A 25,000-nucleotide genomic window follows, 5' to 3' on the forward strand; every position below is an offset into this window, starting at 1 on the left:
ACGTTCCTTCAAGACACGGGGAGGAATGCCATCTTGCCCGTAGGCCTTGCTTATGTCCAGAAAGAGGAGTATTTTTTGACTGAATGAAAAGAGATTACATGGAGGGATATAGGATTGGTGAGGGAAGCATCAGAGGGAGATGGATTGTTCGAATCATCCAGTGTGGAGTTCGAGGAGAAAAGAGAACCAAAAAGAGTTGCTTTGTCAGTCAGAGAGACGGCGATAGTATCATCGGAACAGAAAAGCGAAGGAGAGGTAGAGCTACAGAAGTTGTTGGAGATACTTTTTGCTAAGGACCAGAATGATCTATTAGTGGAAGAGGATGAGAGGATGTCACCTTTCTTTTGAATAAAGGAATGCCTCATCTCACATATTGTTGTGGCTCCGGGTTCCGGTGGCGATAATGACTGCTATACGGAGCAGTTGGGCCATCTCTCACCGAACACCCGGAATTGAAGGTCGTAACGCTTGGATAACTCCAAAGGTCAAGGGACCCTTAGCGGATCGTATTTCGTCGTCGGCGTAGGGTTGGATTTATTGTCCAATTCCGATATACCCAAGTACCCACGTCGTCTAACTACTGGAGAAACCACACCCTCGGCCGACTCTGTCCGAACCGAGTCGCATTTACTGACTCGGGTCTGGCGTAACCGAGCGGGAATTACCAGAGCCGCGCCGGTCCAAATGACAACTTATGGCACAAACGGCCTCACTCATTCTCAAGCCCGAACCATGCTGGGCCAATGGTAGAAACGACAGGCAATGAACTGGAACATTTAACAGATATTTCTTAACAATAATAGGACACAGTGCAGACTTATTCTGAATAAAATGCAATGTACAATGAGCAATCAACACAAATACAATTTCTACTTATAGGACGGTGCCACCACTACAATTTCTACTTATAGGACGGTGCCACCACTACAATTTCTACTTATAGGACGGTGCCACCACTGACACACACACACCAAAAAGAAATGGGGCCGGCCAGCCTTTATTCGGACCTCCAGCCCGGGAGGATAGGCGAACTGGAGGGTCAGAGTTCTGCTGGTACCTGGCTGCGTTCGCACGGCTTGCCGACCTGTCCTTATGGAGCTCGGGACTCTTGTGGAAGGGCTTGGGAAGATCGGACGCTCCAACCACCACGGTGGGACTCGAACCCACACGGACAACCTCGCACCAAGCGCCAAGGAACCAAGACGAAGTGGCAGACGCCAGCCAGCACCAAGACAGAAGATGGCCAGCAGACCAGACGAAACGAGACCCAGACGGATCGCACCGACAATTATTCATCCCCTCCTGCTCGATGGGAGGGATCCGTCCTGAGGTAACTCTGCCTCCCATTGGATGGGGGGCGTGTCGGTGGCCCGCCCCCCCACCCCCAAAGAGGATCTGTAGTTGTTTCTGGCCTTCTGGCTTCCCATTGGCTGGAGCGCCTCGGCATTGCTCACTCTTCGTCCATTGGCTGGAGGAAACACTCACTGCCCTTCTTCAGAGCGGAGCCTCGATCTGAGGCAATGGAGGATCCGCCCACGCCTTCAGCCAAAAACTTGTGGATAATGGAGTCGCTGTGCAAAGGTTTGGTTGGGTGGTGGAACGAGGCAGGATGTTGTTGTTGGGGAAAATAAAAAAAATAACGACAAAATAACTCACAGGGCACACATGAAATTCCCGTTAGACACAGGGGATGGATTCCAACTATACACATATACTTCATGAAATAACTAAACTTTGGGACTGCTGACTGTCTGTGTGCAAGAGGCTTCCAAATCCATAACAATATAACATGTCTACAATGATTTCTGGCGGATATGAAAGCTGAATGTGAGTCGGAAAAAGAACAGTTTTCCATGTCTGATATGTGGCATCCCTTGAATTAATTGCCACAGAGCTGAATTATTGTGTTGCGGGCCAGGAATCGGTTGCGATCACGACCGCTAGGTGGCGCAGTAGGGTCGACTCTGCCGAACACCCGGAATTTATAGGTCGTCACCCCGGATAACTCCAGAGCCGACAGGTCCCTTGTCGGACTGAAGATCGCCAATAAGTCGGCCACGTGGGATAGGGTCAATTGCCGATTTCAATTTACCTAAATACCCACGTCGTCCAAATTACCGGGGAAATTCACCCTCGGCGGAGCTTGAGCGGAACGAGCCAGTATCGTGCTCGAACCGTGCGTAACCGAGCGGATGGTTACCGAGATCTGTCGGTCCAAACGTACATCTACGGCAACAACGGCCTTTCAAATTCCCCAACACTCACCGTGTTAAACCAATAAAAGAAACACAAAAACGAGCTGATACATTTAACAAATAGGGTATTTATTAACAGTGGGTGGGGAAGGAGGGAAGCACATAAGGGCAGACTAAGGGCATTATCACGATTAATAAGAGATGCAAGGCAAATAATGTACAGCGAAGGCACTTAACAATTTCCGACTTAAAGGATGGGCACACCGACAGACACACACACAGATACCCAGAAGGACATGGACCTGTCCACCTCGTGTGTTGGCTGACACGAGCGCACCAGGCCAGCGTCGAGATGCGGCCCGAAGAACCAGGCGCCAGCGACGGGACCAGCAGAGCCCAGAACATGCGCTCGAGCAAACAGCCCGAAGAATCAGGCGCCAGCGAGAGCGATCAAAGTCCAGAGCTCCGCTCAGCGCTCGTCCCGACAACCAAAACTCTCCTCTTTTTCCAGCAGATCCGCCGCACTTATCCTCGGCTCTCCTTTCCTTTCTTTCTCTCTCGTGCCGTCCGTTCAGGCGTGGCCCTCTCTCATTGGTTGCCCGACGGCAATCTCGCTCGCACCCCTCCGATTGGCTGAGGGGGGTGCCATGCCCGTATTTGGAGTGAAATCCAAGATGCCAATGCCCCAAAGAAACCCCGCCTCGCACATTGGACTCCGCCCACATACGTGCCGACACGCATGTAGTCCATGGCGTCGGTGTGAGGAAGTGAGGTGAAGGTGAGGGTGATGCTGCTGTTGTAGTTATAGTTGATTTAAAATAAAAGATAACCCTGACTGTCAAAATAACTCCACAGCGCATGAACATTTAATTTCCCCATTTAACAAGGGAAAGGGAGCCATCTATCCACATTTACTTATCAAAATAACTGAGCTATCGGACCTGTATGTTGAGTGCTCATGGCTTCCAGATTCGTAACAATTGAACCAAGAATTGGTTGTAGAGATAGATTTGAAAGAAAAAGGGATCCAAGTCTCCATTCCTGCAAAAATCACCTCAACCATACGTTCAGCAGAGATAGAGACATCGCTCAAGGAGGACAGGCTGTCGTCTTTCCAGGGAAAGTCAGAAAAAAGTTTGGGAAACCAGTCCAGTCAGCATTATTGAAATGCTAACACTGGCATTTCATCGGAGCAGTCGGATGAGAGGAAGTGGTGTTGAGTAAAGTGATGTTCACAAGATTGTGGTCAGAAGAACCAATTGGAGGTGAAATTGTCGTTGCAATGCAACGGATTGGAAGTGAAGAATAAATCTAAAGTATTGGCAGCGTCGTCATGACGATCTGGGATATGGGTAGGGTGGGTGATAATTTGTTCCAAATCATAAAGAATGGAAAATGTTTGAGCTTCAACCCCAACAGCAACCAAGTGGGAAGATTTTCCCATCTCCTCTCTGGCCTCGTCCCCCCCCCCCCCCCGCTCTGACTGCGATCTGTCCCTCGCCCCATATTTCTGCAGGGTGCTCAAGGTCTGCCATCAACCCCTTTTGGTAAAACTACCAAAATCAAGAATCACTGCTCACATTCATTCTTTCATTCCTCTTTTTCCCCGCCTTTGGAACAAACTGCCACACTGCCTTCAATATCACTCTTCCCTCCAGGTCTTCAAGACAGCTGTTCATCACCATCTCAGATAATCCCCATCCCAAACTGTGATATTTTCTTCCCCCGTAAACACCCACCCCTCTCCTCCTCCCCCAAGTCCATCTCCTTCCAAATTCCCAATTTTTTCTTCCTGAGAGTTTGTTTCCGTCTGCATCTTCTCCACCCCATGTGTCCTTTCCTCCCCTCATCCCTTATTTGTTCAACTCATTTTATCTTTCAACCAAACTATTGCCCCTCCCCCACTACCACCACTCCCCCCCATCCCCCTCTTTCTTTTGTTCCTCTGATCTGTTGCATCCTGAACTGTTCAATGTTGTCGCTCTTCCACGAGCGTTGACTTTGTAAGTAAATGAATGTAGAAGCATTCAATCTGGAATTGTGTATAATAATAATCATAATGATGATGTAAGTTATCTGGGTGGGTTTTGCGAGGAGGGCTGAACCAGCAAGAATGGTTGGTGCGATAACTTTCCAATCAGTGGGACTCCAGAGGTCGAACCTTTCACCTTCTAAAACCTCCTGAGATAAATGATTGTGGGTACTCCAGTGACCATGGGATGAGAACACACCTGTATTGTAATTCCAGACGTTGTGAGCTCTAATTTAGATGAAAGGTGAAAATATCGATTTGGATTTTTGGGGTTCAGAATCTGAGCTTGTCTCAGAATAATTAGTCACTCTTAAATTGCTGATTTAATTGTAGTATAAACCCAGCTGGTTCATTAATGACCTTTAAACAAGGGGTGATCTGAAAGAACGTTGAGTAAGTTGTTTCATCGCGTCGTATTGAATTCTGATTCAACCGTTTTCACAGTTTACCATGTGGGCTGTTTTACAGTTTGTGTATTTCAACAACTTGTGGAGTAGAGCCCAGTGTGACCCAAATATTGTCATAACGTGGGGAAACTCAAAAGTAGTGGACAATGAAGATTGGTGGTGGCAAGGTCTGCTTTGGGGAGATGGAGTCGGAGCAACAGAAATGTTACAATCTAATGGGTCTGTTGATGCGCTCTTCACGTTGGCGTATCGGTGGCATCTCGATCTGCTCAGCGACTCGGATATAATCAATGATGAAAGCAAGGTAAAGTTGGAGGGGGATGTGCGGGTTCAATTTGATTCAGGTTCCTCCATACGGGGACATTCAGGATCATTTCCATCACATGATCATTTACATGAGGACATTTCAATGATAATACCCGAACGTCCTCCACCGAACGAATTTGATTTACTGTCAGTAGTTTATCTGTGCTGGAGTTCAAACATGTTGAGGGATGATGAGAATATTCGTGTGAGTTTGTTGTTGAGTGGGATGCTCCATTTTGAGTGAGCCTGCAGAGAGGGGCCACACCATGGCCAGGAAATTGTGCAGGAGCACAGAACAGAAAATTTGAACTGTGAGAACACCAACAGCTGGAGCTTTGGTTAAACTGGTTGTGTGGAACCACAGTAGAGGGAGGTTAAATTAAATGAACGTGTTTTGTTGATATGAGGATAGAGTACGGATGCTCTCCCCCTTTGTACCTTTTTGATGTCTGCGGCCGCGAGAGATAACAGAGTCGGGTAATTCGCTTTTGTGTGGAACCTTTGTTTCCCAAATTGCTGGAGTAATGAAGGTAAGGCCCCCCCCCCACCCCAGACAATGGGACGACTCCACCGGCGAATCTTGTGAGACCACGCCATCTTAGGGTACTGAGTTCCAGCTCCTTTGGCCTTTGAATTAATACCAGGTGGAGTTTACTCAGCGTGTTATCCTCCAAGGTCAGCGAAATGAGTACCTGTACTGGTATGGGGACACAGTATCAATGGCACAGTCGTGCCTCAACAAAATGATAGCAACCCGGCAACCAACCAACGCAAGAAGAAGAAGAAGATCCAAATCCATCCACAACTTTTTGAGATATCATGCAATCTCGTTTTTAGCCCCATCTCTCAATGGTGAAGAATCACTTAAAAATTAAATAATTCTCGTATCCAGATCCAGATTCGCATGTTCATCAAAATTAAATCCAAATCCTCCTTGTGACACACGCAACGTGTCCACCAAGTTTCGTCCAAATCAATCCACAACATTGTGAGATATTGTGCGACACATCGTTTTGGCCCGATCTCTCAATGGTGAAGAATCACTGACATGATTCTGAGATCCGGATCCGGATTCAGATGTTCACCAAAATTAAGCGTTGCTGTCCATTGCTGATCACCTACAAACATCTATCTATAATTCCAGCAATCTGTGTGTGTGTGTGTCTGTCTGCGACCGCCGATCCGATCGGATTGAAACTTGCCAGGAATATTGCCGGGGCCCCGCAGATGTGCCTTTTCAAAGTTTGATATTAATCGGATAAGCGGTTCCCAAGTTACGGCCATTTATCTGTCGACCAATGACAAGACACGGTGCTATGACATCACAAATGACGTCACAATTAATGTTCATTTATTTATTTATTTTGCACGATTGACGGTCCGATCTGAATGATACTTGACAGGAATATTGCTGGGGACCCGCGGATGTGCCTTTTCGAGGTTTGATATGAATCGGACGAGCGGTTCCCAAGTTACGGCCATTTATCTGTCGACCAATATCTGCGAGAGGGGGGATGAGAGTGGGGGCAAGAGAGAGGGGCGAGAGAGGAGGGGGGAGAGAGGAAGGGCGAGACTAGGGGGGAGAGAGGAGGGGCAAGAGAGTGGGGGAGAGAGGGAGGAGAGCAAGAGAGGAGGGGAGAGAGAGGGGTGAGAGAGGAGGGGATGATATAGTGTGGGTTTGAATATTTGAATGCTCCCATCTGGTTTTAGAGAGAACACCGTGGTTAAAAAGAAAACATTGCTGTTTGGGTGCATGTTATCACCCCTGTAACGCCCTGCAATGCTGCTATTAAATTCCCTCCCCTCACAATACCCTCCTCCCTCTTTCCTTCAAGTCCCCCATCAAACGCATGTCCAGAACACTGCCTTCCCCTCCCCCCACCAATCCGCTCTCTCCCACGTCCTCGCTCCCTCCCCCTTCCCAACGTGTGGTGAGGTCTCGCTCTCCCCCACATCTGAGCTCCCCTTTCCTCACCCCTTATCGCTCCCTCGCCCCTCCCCCCTCCCCCCCCGCCCCCGTTTTACTGTTCCCATCAGTGAAGTGATGGGTTGTATTTGATAGTTTTAATTTGATCCTTCATGTTCAAGAGCATGTACATTATTCTGCAACAATGATATTTTGGCACATTCAGTGCAACGGAATAATTAAAACTTTTGGAAGTCATTTACCCCCAAAATTCTGTGAATTAATGATTAAATTTGATTGAGATGATGTGATCGATGTTGTGGGTGATTATGTATTGTATTGGTTAAATTTGATTAAGATGATGTGATCGATGTTGTCGGTGATTTTGTTTTGTATTGTTTAAATTTGAGAAAGATGATCTGATTCATGTTGTGGGTGATTTTGTATTGTATTGGTTAAATTTGATTTACGTGATGTGATCTATGTTGTGGGTGATTATGTATTGTATTGGTTAAATTTGATTTACGTGATGTGATCGATGTTTCGGTGATTATGTATTTTATTGGTTAAATTTGATTAACGTGATGTGATCTATGTTGGCGGTGATTATGTATTGTATTGGTTAAATTTAATCAAGACGATGTGATCTATGTTGTCGGTGATTATGTATTGTATTGGTTAAATTTGATTTACGTGATGTGATCTATGTTGTGGGTGATTATGTATTGTATTGGTAAAATTTGATTAACGTGATGTGATCGATGTTTCGGTGATTATGTATTGTATTGGTTATATTTGATTAAGATGATGTGATCGATGTTGTCAGTGATTATGTATTGTATTGGTTATATTTGATTAAGATGATGTGATCGATGTTGTCAGTGATTGTGTTTTGGTGAAATTTTGTCGGAAATCTCAAGTCTATCATTTTATTGGTTTCTTGGAGATCTTGATCGTGACGACCTTAAAGGAAAGTTCATGACAAAAGGTCAGATTGCTTCGGGACTAAAGTACTGATGGAATTAAATATCTTGGTTCTTGGGGACACACAACTTACGTGAGGTTCACCAAGGCACCATTGTTTGAAAGTGTCATCTACTCCTCTGGCAATGGGAGTAAGTAATGTGAAAAGTTACTCAACATACCCCGTCTCACCCACATTGATCGACATTTCTCACTGAAATGATATATTTTTTGTCCATCATCAGGAATGTAAAGGGCAAGGACTTATTCTCGGACCAAAACAACTTTTACATTTTGATTTAATCCATTGATAAATTTGTTCATGGAAAATTTGATTTTCATTCTTTGGGTTTTTTACCCGAACGGGGAATGTTGAACTCACACGTACCGGGATACATCTTGTGGTGTTCACTTTCCAACCTTTTAGCCTCGTTGTCGAAGGGTCGTTGTTGTTGTTGTTGTTGTTGTTCTGATAGGGAGCGCCACGTCACCCCCAGGGCTTTGCTCACCTCCCCATTACTTGCTCCTGGCATCACGTTGGCCATTTTGTGTCGGTGTAATTGCACAAACACCATGAAGGCGTTCAGGGGTCTCTTGGTGCGCTCACGTTGGCGTATCGGTGGCATCTCGATCTGCTCAACGACTCGGATAAAATCAATGATGAAAGCAAGGTGAAGTTAGAGGGGGATGTGCGGGTTCAACTTGATTCAGGTTCCTCCATGCGGGGACATCATGATCATTTCCATCACATTATAACACAAGGACATTTCAATGATAATATTCGAACGTCCTCCACTGAACGAATTTGTTTTACTGTCAGTAGTTTATCCGTGATGGAGTTAAAACATATTGATGGTAATGAGAATATTCATGTGAACTTGTTGATTACAGACATCAACCAGGTGTGTTTGGAGTACCTTGATCTCCTCCATTCATAACTCTCTCAATCACCTCCTCTCTCCTCCTCCTTGTTTGGTCTCCTATCACAACACTCATTTGCTTCCTTTCCTTCTTATCTCTCGATTATCTTTGACGAGATCTCAGAAAACGCTGCTTGGACGAAGCGCACAGACTCAAAGGTTGAGAACGTCACTTGTTTGTGTGGTTGCCAGGGCAACAATGAGGTGCACTGACGCAACAAGCATCGTGATGCCGAAGTTCAAACCGGTTTATAATGATAATATAAGTTCCTTTTTGGGGAATTTGAAGGCAGGATCAGCCTGCACAATGTTTGGATTGCTCGATCTCACTAAATGTATCTTTAAATGATGAGTGTTGGCAAGGAAGCAGCACGGACAATTTCTAAAGTGTTTGCCATGACCCGGCCAGGGTTTGAACCGCTCACCTCTCAGACTCGGACCTATGACACCACTGAGTATGATGAAAATTTTCATGTTTTCAGGTTTTTTTTTTTTCAGGAGTGGGATTCAGACCTGGGGTGTGCTTGAACGCACCCCCGAAATGAAGAGCAGGTTCGGGAACGAAATTTTATTTAATTATTTGTGTGGACTATGGCGGACCAAGATGAGCTGGTCCAGGTGGACTTTGGTACAACAATTTTAGAAACATCCATGTCGCAGGATGGCAGCTTTCAGGGAGATCTTTCCCTGGAGGAATAGCAAGAGATAACTACAGGGGCAAAAGAGACTCATGATGTTCGGGGACCCCCACCGCCAACTTGACGTGGAGCTTCCCTGGGAATCCACACCGCATCGTCGCTGATCGGCCTCACCAAAGCCACTGGATACGAACCAGTTTATGGAAATGATGAAACAGGTGATGGAACGGTTGGAACTCGGACAAGACAAAATGAGCATTGAAATGAAGGAGGAGATGAAGGCAGGTCAGAAGGAGATGGAGGTGGAGTTGGTGCAGGTAAAGGGTGATATGCAACGGATGGATCGGAGGATGGCAGACGAGATCAAGGTAATGTGGGAGGAAATGAACGAGGAAAGGAGAAAGAACGAGGCCTGCGTGAGGGACGCACAGTGTGAAATGGCGGCTGGTCAGGCCAAGGGCAACTTAGGGGAAACCCTGGGGCCAGCGCCATGACGGGTAACGGGAGAGCAGGATTGAGGGAGAACGTACAAAGCCGGAACACGAGTCAGTTAGTAATTTATTAATGGAGCCGGATCGTGAGAATATATTTACAAACAAAACAAACAACAGAAAGGGGAAGAGAGGAGATTGGGGCACGTGCGATGAGGGATTCGTGCAGGGAACGCGTGACCCCACAGGGATGCACCTCCGTGCGGCGGGAGCTGTTGGAGTTCCCCGATCAGGAGGTGGAGTCGGCAATTGCCTAAGACAGGTACGTACCACCACAGGTGGTGAACATGGGGTTCATGAGGAACCTCTCCATGGGGGTGTGTATGTGTTTGTGTGTGTGAGGAGGCACGTGTGCATTGTGAAAGTCCTGCCGGTGCGCCGTCCGAACTCGCACCTGAGCTGGCGGCACGGGTCGAGGTAGTGGAGACGGTGCGGTCGTCCAGCGAGCCGGATGCCGAATCGTGATTCGAGCCCGAACGGAACGAGCCGACCGGAGGGATTTTGCAGAGGGCGCTGCATGTTGGAGCATGCATGGCTGCCGCCCATTGCAGAGACAGAGTGATTGTAAATACACCTGTCAGGTGTCATATCGAACCTGTCGGTTAAAAAGAAAACGCTGCCAGTTGGGTGCGTTTCACCGCCCCGGTAATCACTCCAGAGAGGGACGGGGAAACAAGGTAAATTTGGGGGTCAATAGGATCCCACACGAGCCTTGGAGGAAAGGAGCTGGGGGTTAGAAAAATCCCCGCGGTGTTCCCGCACTAATTGGGGGATGAGCGGAGCACCGTGCACTGCAGGCTCGGGGTCACGTGGGGACCCGTGTTGTGTACACAAACACCGTGGAGCGTGCGAGGATGTGCCGTGCTTGGAAGCCAGCACGACGCGTGGTGCACAGCATGTGCCGTGCGTGGGCCGTGCTGAAAGCACATCCGAGGTGGACGTGTCCACTGCGGTTGCGGGTGGGGGCTCACGGAACGCATCCCCGTAAAAGGCACCGCAGGAGGTTCGCGGCACGAGTGACAGGGAATGAAAGAGAAACTGAACAACAACAACAACAAAACAAAGGCAGAGGGTGAGGAGAGAAAATCTAATGACCTGGAAAGGAAGGAGTGTACCTTGGGAGAGTTGGGGGAGAAAAGATCTGTGTAGGGATGACCTGAGGTTGTGGTGAACCGCTGTCTTGAAGCCTTGAAGGAAAGGATGGGATTGAACCGATTGAGGAAGTTGGTTGGCCAGATGAGAGAAAACAGGATGAAATGAGTGGAGGTGAGAAGTGAACCTGAATTTTGGATGTTTTACCAGAATTGGGGTACTGGAAGAAAACTGCACCCTTCAGAAACCTGAGGGGGACAGGGCAAGAAAAGAGCGGAGGGTGCAAGACCAAAAAGAGGCAGTATAAGACAGAGAGGACACCAACCTGTCTGGGATGTGAAAGTGAGGCCCAGAGACTCGACTTCATTGCCAGAGATTCCAATGATTTTGAAGGTCATGGTTTCCACAGCTTAAGAAGTGCTCGGTCTGAGACAGATGCATCATTCCAAATGGGAGAGCAGTACTCCAATACTCCATAAAATGCACTCCATGAGAGTACCTCCTGTGCAGTCCACCTGATAGTGGTCTCCTTGGGTTAAGATGAGGTGGTCCCTTCAGGTGGGTGACTGGAATGTCCTATCCCGAAGAGAGGATGATTACATGTCTGTTATGATCTGAGTTCAAACGTTTGAACATCGGTATTGCAGCACTCTCTGAGGTTCGGAGACTGGATCCTGGTGAGATCATGGCAGCTGGTTCCATCGACGATTGGTCTGGTCACTCTGATTGTTACCATGCCCAAGGAATTGCTGCAGCTGTGTCCAATAAGCTGACTCCAATGATAATTGAGGTAACTCCGGTCAAAGAGCGTATTATGAGACTCAGGATTCATCACTACTTGGTTGTCGTTACCCTGGTCTCTTTGGATGTTCGAACTGAGGCACGTGATCTCACTGTGAAGAATGCTCGAAGGATGCCCATTCGACGTCACGCTTGTGTCTGCGGTTGATCAGTGCCCCAGGTGAGATACTCATCTAGTCTTGGGGGATTTCAATGAATCGACTGGAACTGAAAGGGATGGTTAAGAGACGTGTGTTGGTCCCTTCGGGTCTGGAACTGGGAACCAGAATAGCACGGAGTTCTTTGACTTTGCAAGAACTCATGGAATTGGGGTGGCTGGTTCATGGTTTCAGCACCCACAGGCTCATCGCTGGACTTGGTATTCCAACGCTGGTGGTGTGCCAAAGGAGATTGACAATGTGATCATTGATGGTCCCTGGATGATGACCCAGAACTGCAGGGTCTACCGGAGTGCTCAGTTCCTCAACACTGACAACAGGCTTGTGGTAGCAACTCTGAAGTTGCACCTTAAATCCGGGAGAATGGAACCATCCCAGCCTCGGCTGGGTGTTGGCAACCTCAATTAAGAGAGGGTCGCTGAAGAGTTTGAGAACAGGCTGAGTGGGGATTTGGGGGGGTCTGGGTGCTTTGGGGAATCCTGAGGAGTTGCGGAGTGCCTTCAAGACTACCATCCTTGATGTTGCCGGTGGATTTCCTGGAACTCACCTGAAGGTGAAGAAGAATATTGTGTCTCATAGGACAGTGGAGACCATTGACCAGTCGCAGGGCCAGGCTTAATGGCAGAGCTAAGCTGTTAAGGGAGTTGATGTATAAAACTGTGTGCATGCTGAGGGTGGACAAGGAGACCTATATGTGAGGGAGTATAGCATCACCTGTGGCCAGGTGATTCTTGTCCTGCTTACAGGATAATTTGCGCGTCACGTTCCTCCAAGCCCATCCCTCGGTGAACTGCAGTTCAAGCATAGGGTGGTGGGCTCTTGACAGAGGATTCTGAAGTGAACACCTGCTGGGCCGGTTGCTTTGAGCGGCTGAACTCGGCTGATCCCCCAGCTGTTGAGTTGGATGTTGGTGATGTTATTATCCCTGTTGCTGACCCTCCAATCAACTGTGGTCCACCTTCGTTTGTGGAAACACAGGCTGCGCTGAACCGGTTCAAATGGGGTAAAGCTCCTGGGATCTATGGCATCCATGTTGAACTTCTCAAGGCTGATGGAAAATGCTGTACTCATGTCGTTGCATGCAGTTCTGTGCTATGTCTGGACACAGGCATCAACCCAACTGACTGGAAGTGGGGCCTTGTTGCCCTTCTCTGGAAAGGGAGGGGTGATCGCCAGACTGTAACAACTACCGAGGGGTGACACTGCTCTCAGTACCGGCAAGCTCTTTGCCTGGATAATTCTTGATCGGGTTCTCCACCATCTGCTTGAGCACCATCACCCAGAGCAGTAAGACTTTGCACCAAAGAGGTCAACGATTGACCGTATCCTTGCCATTTTTGTCCTCACCAAACATCGACGAGAGTTTCGGCAGGGGCTGCTTGCAGCCTGTGTTGATCTCTGTGAAGCGTTTGATCCAGTGAATCGGGATTCCTCCTGGAAGATTCTTGGTCTTCATGGGTGCCACCAAAACTGATCTGATTTCTGAATGACACTGGTACTGAGAGTATTGTGAGATGTGGTGATACCATCTCTGACTTGTTTCCAGTTGTTACTGGAGTTCATCAGGGGTGTGTACTGGCCCCCACACTTTTCAGCGCTTGCGTGGATGAGATTTTACGAAGGATGTTGGAGAGATCAAGCTGCAGTGCATCGTTTGGGAATGTCATGGTCTCTGACCTTGATTTCGCAAATGATGCAGTCATCCTTGCTGAGACTTGAGATATCATTTTGGGGCTCTCGAGGTGCTGAATGAGGAGTTGGAGCTGCTGGGATTGCGGGTTCCCTGGGTCAAACCTAAGATCCAGGCTTTCAATGACATCTTAGATGCTGCTATCTTGTCTGTTCCTGTTTGTGGTGAGGATGTTGAGATCACGGAGAGATTCACCGACCTCGGCAGTGATATTCATGTCTCTGCCAGCTGTGAGCCAGAGGTCAATCGATGTCTGGGTCGGGCATGGGGAGTCATGGATTCACTGTATCATGGTGTGTGGCAATGCCAGTACCTGTGCGGGAGGATGAAAGTCTGGGTCTTCAGTTCCTTGGTGCTTCCAGTGTTGCTCTACAGATGCGAGAGTTGGACTCCGACCAGGAGTCCAGGAGAGATGGAAACTCAATTCGTTTGGTACCGGGTCTCTTCGGAGAGTCCTTGGCTATCGCTGGTCTGAAGTTGTGTCCAGCGAGCAGTTGCTGAGAGATACTCAAATGAGATTTGTTACCTGCATAATCCGTGATCGTCAGCTGCAGCTGTATGGACATGTGACTCGTTTTCTTGACGCTGATCCTGCTCACCAGAATCTCTCAGCGAAGGAGCCTCGTCAGTGGAGGAGGCCAATAGGCTGACCACGTGCCTCGTGGTTGCAGCAGATTGATCAACATCTCAAGGTGATGTGGCTGGGCCAGACATTTGCCTGGGGGATGGCCTGATGGAGGTCACTTGAGTACCAGCAGAAAGTGGATGCAGCAACATGCTGTTTTGGTGCATACTCCCATCCCTGACCTGATCTGGGTGATGAAAATTGTGGTCAAGTTCGTGTGTGTAGTTTTTGAGAAGTTCCAAGTGTTTACATACAGCCGAACTGACTAATGGACACCACATAATGGTTTTTCCTCACCTGGACAATTTTTGTTCCAGGTGAGCTTAAAATGGCTGGCATAATCTCCACCAAATATTACAAACGACCTGGAGTACCTCGGGTAAAGTGATGACAGACCCCCCCCCCCACCCCCTCCATTCGCGATGAGGGTCAGGAGCTGACTGATGATTTCCACTTGTATGTCCAAGCAAATCCACACCAAATATAACATATGTCATGGTTGCTCACCGAAGGAGAAGAAAAAGAGGTGCGATAGAAAGGATCCCTGGTGCGAGGAAGTGAAGAGACTGGGTAGGGGGGGGGGGTTTGGGGGTTCCCATCTCCCATGGTCGGGTAATTTTAACCTTATTTTTACATGCAGTCACTCCTTTGTGAGAAATTAAAGTCGAATAATCATGATAATGTCTTGATTTGAGTTTTGCACTGCAGAGGAAAAAAGTACTCACGATTTAAAATAATTCATAAGAAAGTGGGCGTTTCAGGAGGTGTTGTACATTGCAAAGCTTTGGGGTTTTTGGCCTCTTGGTGGTTACCTTTTCATTGCTGTCTTACCCCACATCCCAATATTCACCTCATCGTGGCCTTGAGTCTCAAAACGGACTTCAAGGCCAACATACCTTCACTTAAAACCTTGTCGAGATTCTAACGTGAGTACCCCCTAAATTTGGCGTCTCTTGGTGCTTCGGTTCGTGAGTGAAAGAACAACAAACAGTTGAAATTTTTTCAAGATTTGTAATCCCCACCGAGCCATTTTCATAATAAATATTTTGGACACCATTCCTTTGACTTGTACATGATATGATTTGAAAGGAGAAGAGATTTTAGGTTAACTTTATTCACAGGAATTAAAAATAACAAAATTCACAATCAAAAAACTCATCAAGGTAGAATTTCCCGAGTCATGAAGGTGGAACTCGTCCACTGGGTCATCAACGTGGAACTCGTCCACTGGGTCTGAGCTGAAGGATGCTGGGAGAACAAAAAAGGTGAAAGACAATGTTGGAGTGTAAATGTGTTTGTACAGTGATGAAGTACAGTGATTAAATCAGGTCATGGAAGGTTTAAGTACCTGTACTTCTGGAGACTGATGTTTATTTTTTTAAATCTTGGATCATCTGTCTGCACGAGTCTGATATTTCATCTTCCATTCCTGGAGCTTGTACGACGGAGTGATGATTGATCCACTGCCAAATATCACATCTTCTTCTCCAGTGGCCGTTACTGAAACTTCTTCCTCCACACACACATCAACAAAAGGAAGTGAAAATCCCTCAATAGCATTGTCATCATCATCTCCATCATTGTCATACCTTCCAACACAATCCTGGAAAATATTATATCCCATCAATTGTTTTCTGCATCTCAGTTAAATTCTCTTCTTTATTTTCTCTTCAATTTCACGTTTTTATTTTCTTCATCACAAACTCCCACTGGATTTTTCAAACAATTAATTTTAATGATCATCCAGGTGTACGCCATGACTTTGATACGGATACATTAACACTCATGCCAGACTTTTACCAAATGGAAGATTTGTTTGCTGCTTCTCTGGATTCGAGTTCAGTAAAATATTTGTTTGTCCTCAACACTTCTGAGGCTCAAACAAAATGGGACACGATGCACATGAAGAACATGTAATTTAGACAAAGTTTGGAATAATTTGTGATGTAAGACAAGAATCTTGGCAACTTACGTTCCAACCGCTGGGATGGTTTCAGGTGAGCAGGAAGGAGCACCACTTCTGAGGGGTCTTTGGAAAAAAAACAACAGAAATATGAAAGATTAAATCCATTGATATCTTCATCAGTTTGATAACTTGTTCAGAAAAGGCCACAGAATGAAATGCATGGAACAGGTAATCGATGAAAAGGTGAATCAGGTGATCTCATCCAACCGAAGGGAGTTAAAGTTCTTGTTTTATATTTGCATGAGGATGACCATGTTAATAAGTTACCTTCCCACGAAAAGTACAATTACAATTATCTCCACAATTAAGGATATTCTTCTTCATCGAACGAAGTATTCACAGGAATGTCTGTGAAAGACAAAGTAACAAAATTTATTTCAACTTAATGTTTTAATCTTGGGGTTGGTTGTGTTTTTAATCTTGGGGTTGGTTGTGTTTGCACCCAGTGTGTTCACCCCACCTGTCAAAAGGTAATGAAAAGATCTTACCTTTTGAAGGTCTTGCATGGCACATGGCTTCTGTTGTTGCTGTCCGTCATCACGGTGAGGTTTCCGTTCAGGAGGCAGACAATGAACAATGTAAGTCGGTGATGAATTCCTTTTCATCAACAATAAGACCCCACCATGGTTTTCTGCAGCTTTGGTGCCTTCACGATAAAAGTTCAGGTTCCTGTTCTTATTCAATGTAAAATATCCATCAGGAGTGAAATCCTGTCATTGTCTGTACTTTCAAAAAAGGTTTCGGTTTCGGCTCCGATGTGATCTCAGGTGCAATCACTTGCTTGGAAGAGACCGTGCGTTGAAGGAAATTGTTTTCAACAGAATATACTCTGTCTTTCTTTTAAAGTTTGCAGCAAGAGGAGACTGTATTATGTGAGATGGGAGATGAGGAGGAATGGTTGTGATCTACGGAGATGAGGAGGGATGTTCGTGATTGACGGAGATGAGGAGTGATGGTCGTGATCTACGGAGATGAGGAGGGATGGTCGTGATTTACAGAGATGAGGAGGGATGGTCGTGATTGACGGAGATGAGGAGGGATGGTCGTGATCTTCAGAGATGAGGAGGGATGGTCATCATTTACGGAAATGAGGTTCACCCTTGGGCTTCTTCAGGAGGACGACTTTGTCTCCTTTAATAGTGTATCGCCCGTTTGGGTCACTTTCTCTCTTTTTGTCAAGATCACTCAGCAGCATCTCCAGTGTTTCTCTTTGGAGTTGAGTGTAGTCTGGAGTGATGAAAATGTTTCTTGTCCAGAGAGATGAATCCTTCAAATTCCGAATCTTTTTATTGTTCGTAAGAACCCGATTCCGATCAGACTCGCATCTAAAAACAACTTTCATGGGTCTGAAGATGTTCTCAACATATCTTCCAATGCGGAAAGTCCGTTCAGGTTCGATCTCCAGGTTCATGGCTTTTATTAATTTTGCCACAGCCTCCTTGTCATGTTCACCTTTTCCCTCCTTCACTCCACGGAACACGAGGTTATTTTTGCGCCTTTCAATTTCCGCTCGTTCATCCTTGAGAAACTCAGACTGAGAAGAATGGTGGGTCTCGCGTTTGGACGGAAGTCGATGAACATCGTGCTGTTTCTGCTGATTTAATCTGCCTGCACAGTGAGGCTTCGGTTGTTGTTGGAGGGCAACACTGTACAGTTGTTGCTGCTCCAGCCCATCATTAGTTCCAAGCACTTCTTCCTCGTTTTTCTCATCAAGCTTTCCTGCATTTTGTACTTTGTTCTCTCTTTCCAAGACCTCCTTCTCCCTTAACTCCACGTTATTTTTCCTATCCCTCATCTCTCGTTCTCTTACCATTAACATGAACTCTTTCAGTTTCCATCTAATTTCACATTGTTTTTGTTCTTCCCGGTGCTCTCTCTCTCTAAGACGAGTCTCTTCGTCCAATTTAAGCAGCCGGTACTCTCCATCTTTAACCTCCTCTCCTTTTTGGTGCATATGAAGCTGCCGTTTCTTTATCTCCTCATCTTTCCCATTCATGAATACTTCAAACACACCTTGTCGCTCCATCTCCTGTTCTTTACTTATCTGCAGGTATCGCTCCCGCTGCTGCACTCGTTTCTTCCACTTATCAATCTCGAACATTCTGTGTTCTACAAACAGCATTTTCTGATCAAGTTCTTTATTTTTGCGTTTTTCCCACATTCGGACTTGGAATCGCTCCTTTGCTCGTGTGGATTCTTCTCTCTTTCTCATCCTGAGCTCTTCTTCATTTTTCCTCTCCTGTTCATTCATTTTTCTCTGCTCTTCTTCATTTTTCTTCCTCTGTTGTTCCTCCTCTCCTCTCTTCCGGTCCTCTACCTCCTTTAACCATAATTCTTTTTCCAATTTCCGTTGCACATCCTTTTCCAACAACTCGTGTTCCATTTCCTGCACAAACTTCTCTCTTTGTAAGAGATTTGTTTCAGTTTCGACAATCCGAGCCTCATATTCCTGAAGTTTTTCTTCCTCTGCTCGTAAAACCTTTTCTTTCTCTTTTTGATATTCCTCTTCCTCTTCTTCTTTGCCACCAATGTTCTGTTTTGCTATGAACTCCATTTTTTCAGTGATTTCCAGAACCTCCTTTCCCTCTCCTTTCTCAATTTCAGGGTGTTCGGTTTCCCGAATCTCCGTTACCAATGGTGGATCATCTTTTGATTCATTTTTCCGTTTCACTTTACATTGACATCGTAAACTGCAACAAAACAAACAAAACATTCTCAGTTCAAGGTAAAATATCGTGTTACATCACATGTAAAGTATTGAACACATGGTTTTGTGAAACATAAACAAACATGTTCCACGAGTGTTACAGTACTGGAGGAAACGGAATATGGAACATGCAGATATAACTTAAACAATGTCTGAAGGAACGGTGTGGAACGATGAATCGCACTTGATTATTTTAAGAATCTCATGTAATAGAGGAGCACGTTATGAACTTTAACATTTGTTTTGTTGAAGGAGGAAATTGTGACTTTATTGTAAATTATGTCTGACTTCGCTGGAATTCCATTGGTAACATTTTTTCATGACATCATTTGATGGCCATCTTGGATTTAAAAATATCCATTTCAGAAGTATTTTGTCCCACAACTTTGACATTGACCAACAAACTATTCCTTGGAAATCAACACTTAGTTGGTGAGTTTTAGTTTATATTCACAAGAAACTTGTGTCACATGTGTGGGACATCATTCATCTCATCACGTACTGGATATAAAAAAATTAAATTACTTCACTTGTTCATCATAGATTAAGATAATGGTAAATGGACTTTTTAGAATATTCACCATGGATCAAATTATCAAAGAAAGAGCTGCAAGAAAAACTGTCACTCAGTAACTAGAAAGAGATTTGAGGAAACTGTTTGTTAAAATGTAACAAAATACGGAGGCCAATGAGGAACAAGCATTTGATGAATTGGGAAATGTACTGTATACACATTTAATTATAAAATCAATCTGAATAGAAAGGAAATCATCGTATGGAATCTATCCATGTCTTATCCTTCGTTATTTCAGCCAGATTGTTATTACAAAAACAAAATCTCATTGTTCTTTCACTTGAATAATCATCAACTTCTGATGTTTCATGAGATGATCGCATCTCCCAAAAAGCTCCCGTTCACCAAACCAACAGATTTTAAACTCTTCTTGTATTTCCACACAGGTACTGGTGAAAAGCTTGTTGATACTCAATACAGAACCTTCAAGGAATCAACATTTGAAACTTTTCTCGTGTATCCAGAAAAGACAGATTATTACAATCCAGAATTTGTGTGAGTTGAACAAAGGCTGATCGGAATCACAGCAAACGAGCTTCAAACTAAGAAAGATACTTGACACAGAGATTGACATTAAAAAACTGAATCCCCTGGATAGCGATGAAAGAAGAAGAAGCAAACTTGCTGTTGCTTCACAAGACAAAACTTCATTGACAAAGAGGACAACCCAGTGCTTCAGAATCTATTAAGCAGACTCGTTTGAACAGTACAATGTTTGTCAAATCAAAATGTGTATTTTGTCAACCAACCACAGATGAGGAAGAGCCAAAAGTCCATGAAAAACTCCAGAAGGGCCAATTCCTGTTAATATGGGAGAAAACAATCCAATAAATTGTAAACAACCGTGGATATGATGCCTGGAAAGTTCGGCTTGCCGACGTGCTGTCTTCTGGAGATTTACTGTCTCGTGACATTCTGTACCAACACACGTCCCGCTTCACAAAATAACTGGGAAAAGTATATTCAGCGTCCATGTTGTGAAGCTCAATCACTTGAAATCATCCAGCCTCCAGTGAGTGTTGCATTTATTGCCACAGACAGAGTTCTTCAGTGTTCTACAAGACCACGTCGATGAGCGGCAGTATATCGACATTGCTGAACTGCAGAAGTGCAGATTTTTCATGAATTACAAGACAGAGTTTGCTGAAACTTTCATAGGTTCTTTGACACACAGGTTACTGGATACACAACTATAATTACAAATAGTTTAACCAAAGTGAAGGCTTACCAAAGTTATACCATACCTGTAAATGACCAATGAGGAATTTACACCAAATTTAACTTTGATTAATACAGCAAAAGTGGGTTTGTTCATCACGGCCATTTTGAAATCCAAGATGGTCACCATCCATAACTTTAAGAAAATTAAAATTGTGTGTTTTTAACTTCTTGGCATGATAAATGTGGGTATTGCCACGAAAACAGACTTCATATGACATCACAGCCTGAGTTATTATGAAGTTGGTGGAACATAGTGGCCATTTTGAAATCCAAGATGGCCCCAAAATATTGGATGAAAAACATTGTCACCAATTGATTTTTGACACCTTGTCATCTCCTCCAGCAATAAAACAACATATTCCATATTTAGCAAAAAAAATTCAAGTCCATATCATCCAACATAACATCAAACACAGTAAACTCGTTTCAAATATCTGAGTGATCTTGTTCCCTCGTGGATGAAGACTTGATAAATATTGATGAATAAGTCACTTGTGTTCTTTACCAGTGAATGCAGAGCTTTCTTTTGGGGCTCCCCTTCTTGTTGAACCAACGTGACGGATCAAATGTGATCAGAACATAAAACAAAAGGAAGGAAATCGCGACAAACATGACGTCACGAACCACAGACATCCCTCCATCCTCAACAGCATCATTCTGGAAAACCTATGGAAATGGACAAGGGCAGGGGTCGGAGGAATGTTTATTTCATTTAAAATTAAAATAAACAATGTTTTTACAATTATTTCCCAAAATCCACAAGTTCATGACAAAACAACATGATCTTGAAATTTTTTGGAATACAAACACAATGGGTCATGGAATGTTCGAGAGTTTATCGTTTGTACTTCGCTTGCAGAGTGTGGGTTTTTCACGAGGATTTGGGAAGTAATTTGGGAAATTGGAACGTAATACCGTGAAGATTCCTCCATCGACACGACCATGAAGGAGCTCTTTCCTTGAAAGGACAAATTCCAAGTTTGCTTGGTGGGGGAAAGTTAACCTGCAGTTTCCAACCAACGATAAACTCTCTTGTTCCTCAACACATCATCACGGTAAAGAGGAATTACAACGACGATTTAAAGGGCAGACAAGGAAGATTAAATATGGTATTTCATCCGTGTTACCAACACTCAATGGTTTCCTCCTTTTTCAACGCTAATCGGTTGATTAGAGTTTGTGTGATTACCGACTGCAGTATGTACTGTATACAACTCAAACACCTTCAGGAGTTTTCAGCCTCGTTTTGGAGGAATTTAAATAAACAAGTTATGAAAACAATGTTACATTATCGACGTTTCAAGATGATGAACTTTCTTGTGATATTATAAAAAGTAGTCGGTTCATGGATGTAAATCTGTGTATTCACATTGTGTTCCCTTTTCTGTCACGTGTTTCCTGTCACGAATCACTTGGTGAATTGAACTTGAACTCGAACTTCGATCGGTATTCGACGATACAACCCGTCATGTTCTGAACGGTCCAACTTGTTAAAGGAACACACCCCTCACTCACACCCTCCCCGCCCCCCCCCCCCCAATTTTAAATCCTCCACTCGGGCCTGATTTACCAAACTGCAAAGAAAGTGATTCAGATCGTGTTGTGTACCTTCCCCGAGTACAATTCATTATTTCTCACAATCCCCACTTACCTGCTGTTGTGGACGGGACGCTCCACTTCCGAGGATGGTGAGCATGAACATCGCGATGGGAAACAACATGGCTGGTGCTCGGCTATCCACGAACTGAAGATTTAACGATACCGCTCTGTCTTTGGAGTTCCCTATTGTTGGAATTCTCATTGTGACGTCACAATGGACTGTGGCCATGCCCCTTTCCCTCCTTCACATTGCTTTTCAACGCTCAGAAAACCTCTACCCTACAATCTATACTTTGATAATTAATCCCCAAAATAGATATGATGTATCTTTTTTCCGATTTGTAATTTATAAAAAAGGTACTTTTGTGATAAAAGTCGAAATCTTCTCCATCTTCAAACTTCGCCGTGATGTCACATCTTGAAGTTCACCGCGAGATTCGTCTCACATTAAATACGGGTTACATCGTGGTACGATTTAACTCAAACGGCGAATAATGTTCGATTTTTCACAAAAATGCCGAGTCGATGATTCCTTGGTGCTTGTACAGTACATAATCCAAACTGAGATAGTTTCATGCTACACCAACTGTGGAAACATGAAAGTTTGCCAAAATTGGACGAGGTTTGTCCAAAATACCCAAGTGTGGATCGGACCTGATGTGGATTTTTTTAACCCACCTTGTTGTGATCGTTGTCCTCCTGAAGGATTCTAACTGGTCGATTGTGGAATCCTATTTGACTTCAGACAGAGTTTAACGTTTGTCCGATTTGATTATAAAACCCTACAAAAAACCCTATCGACACTGATAAAACTGATGTCCACACAAGTCCTTCCTTGTGAAACAATTTATTTCCTAATTATACACCATACACTTCTCACCTTTGTACAATGAACTTAAGAATCCCCATTGATTGCAATATTATTTGGTTCTATTTCATTTATTCTTATTTTAGTTAACAGTTAGACCAACCCGATTCAATTCACTTCTACATTACATCAGAGAGTTTTATTCTAACTTGGTACTTGGTCAGTTCCAAGGAGTACGAGCCACTGAGAAACTATACTTCCTCACGTGCTCGTACTAAGAAAATGTGCCTTTCAAAACATTTTATACTTCCATGAGAGAGAGGTTGGGGGATATTCACCTAGACTGTAGACGTGTCTTTTCGACATAATGCCACTTCGTACATTTTCTAAGCAAAGGTTCATTTATCAGCTTGGTCACTCTGCTCCAGAACAACACATTTCTTATCATTTAGGGCAAAAGTCTTTTGGCCAGAAATGACAGCCAATTCAATTTGCAGCATAAAAGTTACATTTCTGAAACTCCATTTGTTACAATTTAAAATACATTAATATAATTTTTTCCCCCACAGACCTAAAAATGTTCACTTTTGTGGTCAGAACATGCCATAGAGAAATGTTATGAATCAACAGAAATGGCATGATCTTGTGGTTATCCACCACAAATGAGAGAGGACACCATCCCCACAATTAGATTGAAGAAACAGCCGTCGCTCAAAACCCGAACACCATCTCTACCCAGCTTCCAGCACATGTACACAGACGACCACTCTCCCTACAACGTCCCCCACAATCCTCCATCAACCATCACCCACACTCTACCTACCACTCCCCCTACAACGTCCCCCACAATCCTCCATCAACCATCACCCACACTCTACCTACCACTCCCCCTACAACGTCCCCCACAATCCTCCATCAACCATCACCCACACTCTACCTACCAACACCCCCGACAACGTCCCCCACAATCCTCCATCAACCATCACCCACACTCTACCTACCAACACCCCAAACACCCCCCTTCTCTCCACCATCCCCCGACAATCCTCCATCAACCATCACTCCCACAATACCCACCATCATCTCACACCCCACCTCTCCCCGAGCACCACTCCCCCCCCTCCACTGGGGCGGGACATCAACACTGCACGAACATGCATACGACAGTAGGACACGACAGATGGTATGACCTCAGACACAAATGGCATTCCAAGAAAGTTTGAAACGGGATGATCCAGTAACATAGAGGACACCTGGTCAGCCTGTGATGGTGGGACAAAGCAGTCGTCACCCATTTTGTCAATGGTCTCCGTGCTGTGTACACGCCGTGTCCGTGCCTGTGTTGTGTCCATGCCGTTGTTGTGGATTTTTTTTAACCCATCCCATTGTGATCGTTGAAGGATTCTTCCTGGCCGATTGTGGAATCCTATTTAACTTCAGGCAGAGTTTAACGTTTGTCCGATTTAGTTATAAAATCCTCATAAAACCCACCGACACTGATAACCGATGTCTACACAAGTCCTTTCTTTGTGAAAGAATTTATTTTCTAATTATCCACCATACAATTCTCACCCTCGTACAATGAACTTAAGAATCCCCATTTGTTGCAATATTATTTGATTCTATTGCATTTATTCTTACTTTTAGTTAACAGTTGTTAAACCAACCCGATTCAATTCACTTCCACATCACATCAGAGAGTTTTATTCTAACTTGGTACTTGGTCAGTCCCAAGGAGTACAAGCCACTGAGATACTATACTTCCTCAGGTACTTGCACTGAAACAATTTTACATTTCAAAGCATTTTATACTTTCATGGGAGAGTGGTGGGGGCTATCAACCCAGACTGCAGACGTGTCCTCGAGGCGAGAAGCCACAACGTACATTTCGAGGCAAAGGT

The 25,000-nt window shown here is 44.8% G+C and overlaps 2 protein-coding genes across 7 annotated transcripts in view; both read right to left on the reverse strand.

Annotated features, from left to right (window-relative positions):
- LOC147023984 (interleukin-20 receptor subunit alpha-like) overlaps positions 1 to 25,000 on the reverse strand; it is a 144,270-nt gene that overhangs the window by 28,955 nt on the left and 90,315 nt on the right. The window contains exon 4 of the mRNA XM_085890099.1: positions 13,947 to 13,966. Coding sequence (XP_085746225.1) covers positions 13,947 to 13,966 — 20 coding nt within the window. The remainder of the gene's footprint in view (positions 1 to 13,946; positions 13,967 to 25,000) is intronic.
- On the reverse strand, positions 15,335 to 21,982 carry LOC147023985 (uncharacterized). 6 transcript variants are annotated; one of them, XM_085890093.1, is made up of 6 exons: positions 21,198 to 21,982; positions 16,679 to 18,880; positions 16,458 to 16,538; positions 16,197 to 16,253; positions 15,573 to 15,733; positions 15,335 to 15,472 (listed from the first exon to the last, which is right to left on the reverse strand). In XM_085890093.1, exons 1-2 carry the CDS (start codon positions 21,323 to 21,325, stop codon positions 17,266 to 17,268), a joined length of 1,743 nt encoding a protein of 580 aa, XP_085746219.1. In that variant the 5' UTR covers positions 21,326 to 21,982; the 3' UTR covers positions 15,335 to 15,472; positions 15,573 to 15,733; positions 16,197 to 16,253; positions 16,458 to 16,538; positions 16,679 to 17,265. The 6 variants fall into 6 exon arrangements, with proteins under 6 accessions (XP_085746219.1, XP_085746220.1, XP_085746222.1 ...); XM_085890094.1 differs by having other exon boundaries at positions 15,573 to 15,737; XM_085890096.1 differs by lacking the exon at positions 16,458 to 16,538.

This window comes from Eptatretus burgeri, chromosome 7, assembly GCF_056783735.1.
Source record: "Eptatretus burgeri isolate ZD-2024b chromosome 7, Ebu_testis_v1, whole genome shotgun sequence".
NCBI classification, from domain to species: Eukaryota; Metazoa; Chordata; class Myxini; order Myxiniformes; family Myxinidae; genus Eptatretus; species Eptatretus burgeri.